This window comes from Nicotiana sylvestris, chromosome 9 (genome assembly GCF_000393655.2).
Source record: "Nicotiana sylvestris chromosome 9, ASM39365v2, whole genome shotgun sequence".
NCBI lineage: Eukaryota > Viridiplantae > Streptophyta > Magnoliopsida > Solanales > Solanaceae > Nicotiana > Nicotiana sylvestris.
This window is the reverse complement of record NC_091065.1, coordinates 15,708,354-15,712,409: the sequence shown is the minus strand read 5'-3', so window position 1 is coordinate 15,712,409 and position 4,056 is coordinate 15,708,354. Positions and strand designations below refer to the sequence as shown.

The following is a 4,056-nucleotide window of genomic DNA, read 5'->3' as shown; positions in this document are numbered from 1 at the left end:
GACAGGCTACAGCAGAGCTGACAACTACAATGAACCAGCTAGCAAAGGCACAATTATAACAAGTTAAAAATCCACGCCAAGTAAATGCCATGGAGGGTGTCAACATGCTAGTAAACAAAAGAAGGCAAAGAGGTCAATAAAACCAAGGGAGTTCAGATCAATTTGATAATGATTATAGTGCATTTCAAGGTGATTGTTATGATGGGCAGAATGAAGAAGTGCAATACGTGAACAATTTTTAAGGCCAAAGGGGCAATTCTTCCAACCAACAACAATGGAAACCCCAAGGCAATTGGGGCAATCAACAACAACAAGGCAATGGTGGCAATCAGAACAATCAGGGTAATTGGAATGGCAACAATAACAACTGGGGTGGTAACAATAATCAGGGAGGTTGGAGCAATGGCAAGCAAGGAAATCGGGGGCAAGGCTTTCAAAGGCCCCCAATGTATCAACAACCAAACAATCCACTGAAATCTCCATTCCAAGGTCCTAGTTCTTCCAGGAACGAAATGGGGAGAATTGAAATGATGTTTGAAAAGATGATGAAAAAGAATGCAGACTCTGATGCTCAGTTGGCTTCCCATAATACCTCAACCAGAAACTTGGAGGTTCAATTAGGTCAAATCTCACAATCCTTAAATACTCGTCCTAAGGGGGCTCTACCAAGGTATACGGTCGTTAACCCGAAGGGTGGGAACAATCATGTTATGGTAGTAACTATAAGAAGTGGGAGAGGCGGTGGTGTGAATGCCACCAAGCAAAAGGCAATTTTGAGTGATGAATTTGAGTTGCAAGAAGATGAGATTCCTTTGGTGGTTTAAAATTTGATTGATGAGAATGTGAATGAAGAAGTGAGAATTGATATTCAAGATGCCTAGGTGGAGACTCAGAATGACATGAACCCGTCTAGGGAACATGTAATAGACATGTCGGAGCCGGTTGTGCCTAAAGCCAAGGATCCTTTGCCAAAGCCACCTCTACCTTATCCTCAAAGGCTCGCGAAGTAGAAAAATGAGAATCAGTTTAAGAAGTTTATTGATATGATGAAGAGCTTTTCCTTTAATGTGCCTTTGGTGAAGGCTCTAGAATAAATGTTGGGCTATGCTAAATTCATGAAGGACTTGGTGACAAATAAAAGATCCATGGATTGTGAAACTATAAAGATGACCCACCAAGTTAGTGCAATAGTGCATTCAATGGCCCCAAAACTAGAAGATCTCGGTGCTTTCACTATTCCTTGCACCATTGGGAGTTCGGACTTTGTTAAAGCTCTATGTGATTTGGGGGAAAGTATCAATTTGATGCCCTACTCAGTTTTCCAGACTTTGGGTATTGGGCAACCGAGGACGACTTCCATGAGATTGCAAATGGCAGATAAAACTATAAAGATGCCATTGGGTATTATTGATGATGTTCTTGCCCGGGTGGACAAATTTATCTTGCCAGCTAATTTTGTGATCTTGGAATGTGAGGTAGATTATGAAGTTCCAATTATATTGGGAAGACCTTTCCTTGCTACCGGGAAAGCCTTAGTAGATATGGAAGCAGGGGAACTCACCTTCCGGGTGGGTGATGAGAAAGTGGTCCTTCATGTGTACAAGTCAATGAAGCAGCCCAATAGTTCTGAGGTGTGCTCTTTTGTGGAACTTGTCACGGCAGTGATAGTTGATGATACTAGTGCAATGATCAATGTGGAGGATCCTTTAGAGGCTGTATTGTTGAATCTTGATGTAAATGATGATGAAGGCCGAGTGGAGTGTGTGAATGCTTTACATGGGATGGGCTCTTACTCTTGTGAGCCTAGGAAACTATATTTGGACCTTGAGAATAGGATCCACCAACAAAACCTTCAATCAAGGAACTTCCGATGTTGGAGTTGAAGTCGTTGCCTCCACACCTCAGGTATGAGTTCTTAAGCCCTATTTCAACTTTGCTAGTTATTATTTCCTCTTGTCTTACTAACATGCAGGTTAATGCCATATTGGCATTGCTCCAAAAGTGGAAGAAGGCAATTGGATGAACTCTAGCTGATATTTGGGGGATAAGCCTCGCATTCTGTATGCACAAGATTATTCTGGAAGATGATGCAAAGCCCTGCTTGGAACATCAGAGGAGGTTGAATGAAGCAATGTAAGAAGTTATGAAAAAGGAGGTGATCATGTGGTTGGCTGCCGGGGTTGTGTACCCCATCTCTGATAGCTCTTAGACTTCGCTGGTGCAATGTGTGCCAAAGAAGGGTGGCATGACCGTGGTTGCAAATTTGCAAAATAAGTTGATTCCTACCAGGACCGTCACCGGTTGGAGGGTATGTATGGACTACCGCAAGTTGAATAAAGTGATCTGCAAGGATCACTTTCCATTGCCTTTTTTTTATCAGATGTTAGATCGACTTGTTGGGCGTGCCTTCTATAGTTTCTTGGATGGGTATTCTGGGTACAACCAAATCTTGATTGCTCCAGAAGATCAGGAGAAGGCCATATTCACTTGTCCCTATGGCACCTTTGCCTTTTCTCGGATGCCTTTTGGGTTGTGTAATGCACTGGCTACATTTCAGCAGTGTATGATGGCACCGATATAGTGGAAGATATTTTGGATGTCTTCATGGAAGACTTTAGTGTTGTGGGTGATTTATTTGAAGAATGCTTGAAAATCTTGATAGAGTGTTGGCTCATTGTGAAGAAACCAATCTTGTTCTTAATTGGGAGAAATGCCACTTCATAGTTGAGGAGGGCATAGTTCTTGGGCATAAAATTTCAAAACATGGTGTAGAGGTGGACAAAGCAAAAATTGATGTGATTTCAAGGCTCCTTCCCCTACCTCTGTCAAGGGAGTTAGAAGTTTGCTTAGGCATGCGGGGTTATACCGGATATTTATCATAGACTTTTCTAAGGTAGTGAATCCCTTATGCAAGTTATTGGAAAAAGATGCCAAGTTTGTGTTTGATTAGAGATGTATGCAAGCCTTTGAACTTCTCAAGCACAAGTTGACCACAACTTCTATTATTACCACACCTAATTGGAGCTTGCCTTTCGAGCTCATGTGTGATGCAAGCGATGTTACGGTTGGGGCGGTTTTGGGTCAAAGAGTGAAAAAAATATTTCATCCAGTGTACTATGCAAGCAAGACAATGAATGATGCTCAAGTGAACTACACGGTGACTAAGAAAGAGCTTTTGGCTACTGTGTTCATGATGGAGAAATTCCAGCCGTATCTTATGGGTGCCAAAGTCATTGTCCATACCGATCATGCCGCACTCCAATACTTGATGACATAGAAAAATTCCAAAGCTAGACTGATGCGATGGGTCTTGTTACTTAAAGAGTTTGATTTGGAGATTGTGGACCGGAAGGGTAGTGAAAACCAAGTGGCAGACCACTTGTCCCCCTTGGAGGAGGAGGGGAGGCCTCATGATGGCCTAGAGATCAATGATTCATTTCCCGACGAACAACACATTTCGGTGTCGGTGAATGGTATGCCATGGTTTGCGGACGTTGCTAATTGCCTTGTGACAGATACAATCCCGTGTGAGCTCTCTTCTAACCAAAGGAAGAAGCTCAAATGGGATAGTATGGATTTCTATTGGGATGTTCCATACTTGTTCCAGATTTGCACGGATGGTGTGATCCGAAGGTGTGTCCCGGAGGAGGAGCAGTTGAGTATCTTAGAGTCTTTTCATTCCTCTTCCTATGGTGGCCATCATGGCAGGGCGAGGACAACTTCCAAAGTTCTTAGTTTTCGGTTTTATTGGCCAATTTGTACAATGATGCAAGTGAACTGTGAAGAGGTGTGACGAATGGCAAAGAGCAGGTGGAACTTCGAAGAAAGATGAGATGCCTCTCAATACCATCCTTGAAGTTGATATTTTTAACGTGTGGGGTGATTTTATGGGTCCGTTTGTTAGCTCGTGTGGGAACACATACATTCTTCTGGTGGTTGACTATGTTTCAAAGTGGGTTTAATCCGTGGTTTTACCCAACAATGAGGCCTGGAGTGTTGTTGTGTTTCTCAAGAAGACCATTTTTACAAGGTTTGGCACTCCTCGTGCAATCATAA

The 4,056-nt window shown here is 42.7% G+C and overlaps 1 protein-coding gene across 1 annotated transcript; it reads left to right on the top strand.

The window, feature by feature from the left end:
• Nucleotides 1-1,094: 1,094 nt before the first annotated feature.
• LOC138877258 (uncharacterized) lies at nt 1,095-2,023 on the top strand. Its single transcript, XM_070156852.1, has 2 exons — nt 1,095-1,631; nt 1,973-2,023. Exons 1-2 carry the CDS (start codon nt 1,095-1,097, stop codon nt 2,021-2,023), a joined length of 588 nt encoding a protein of 195 aa, XP_070012953.1.
• Nucleotides 2,024-4,056: the final 2,033 nt, after the last annotated feature.

Excerpts from the sequence above, each read along its gene's own strand:
- LOC138877258 (XM_070156852.1), top strand. The coding sequence starts at position 1,095 with ATGTTGGGCTATGCTAAATTCATGAAGGACTTGGTGACAAATAAAAGA. Across the intron at positions 1,632-1,972 it reads AGCAGCCCAATAGTTCTGAG|GTTAATGCCATATTGGCATT; the intron begins GTGTGCTCTTTT and ends ACTAACATGCAG.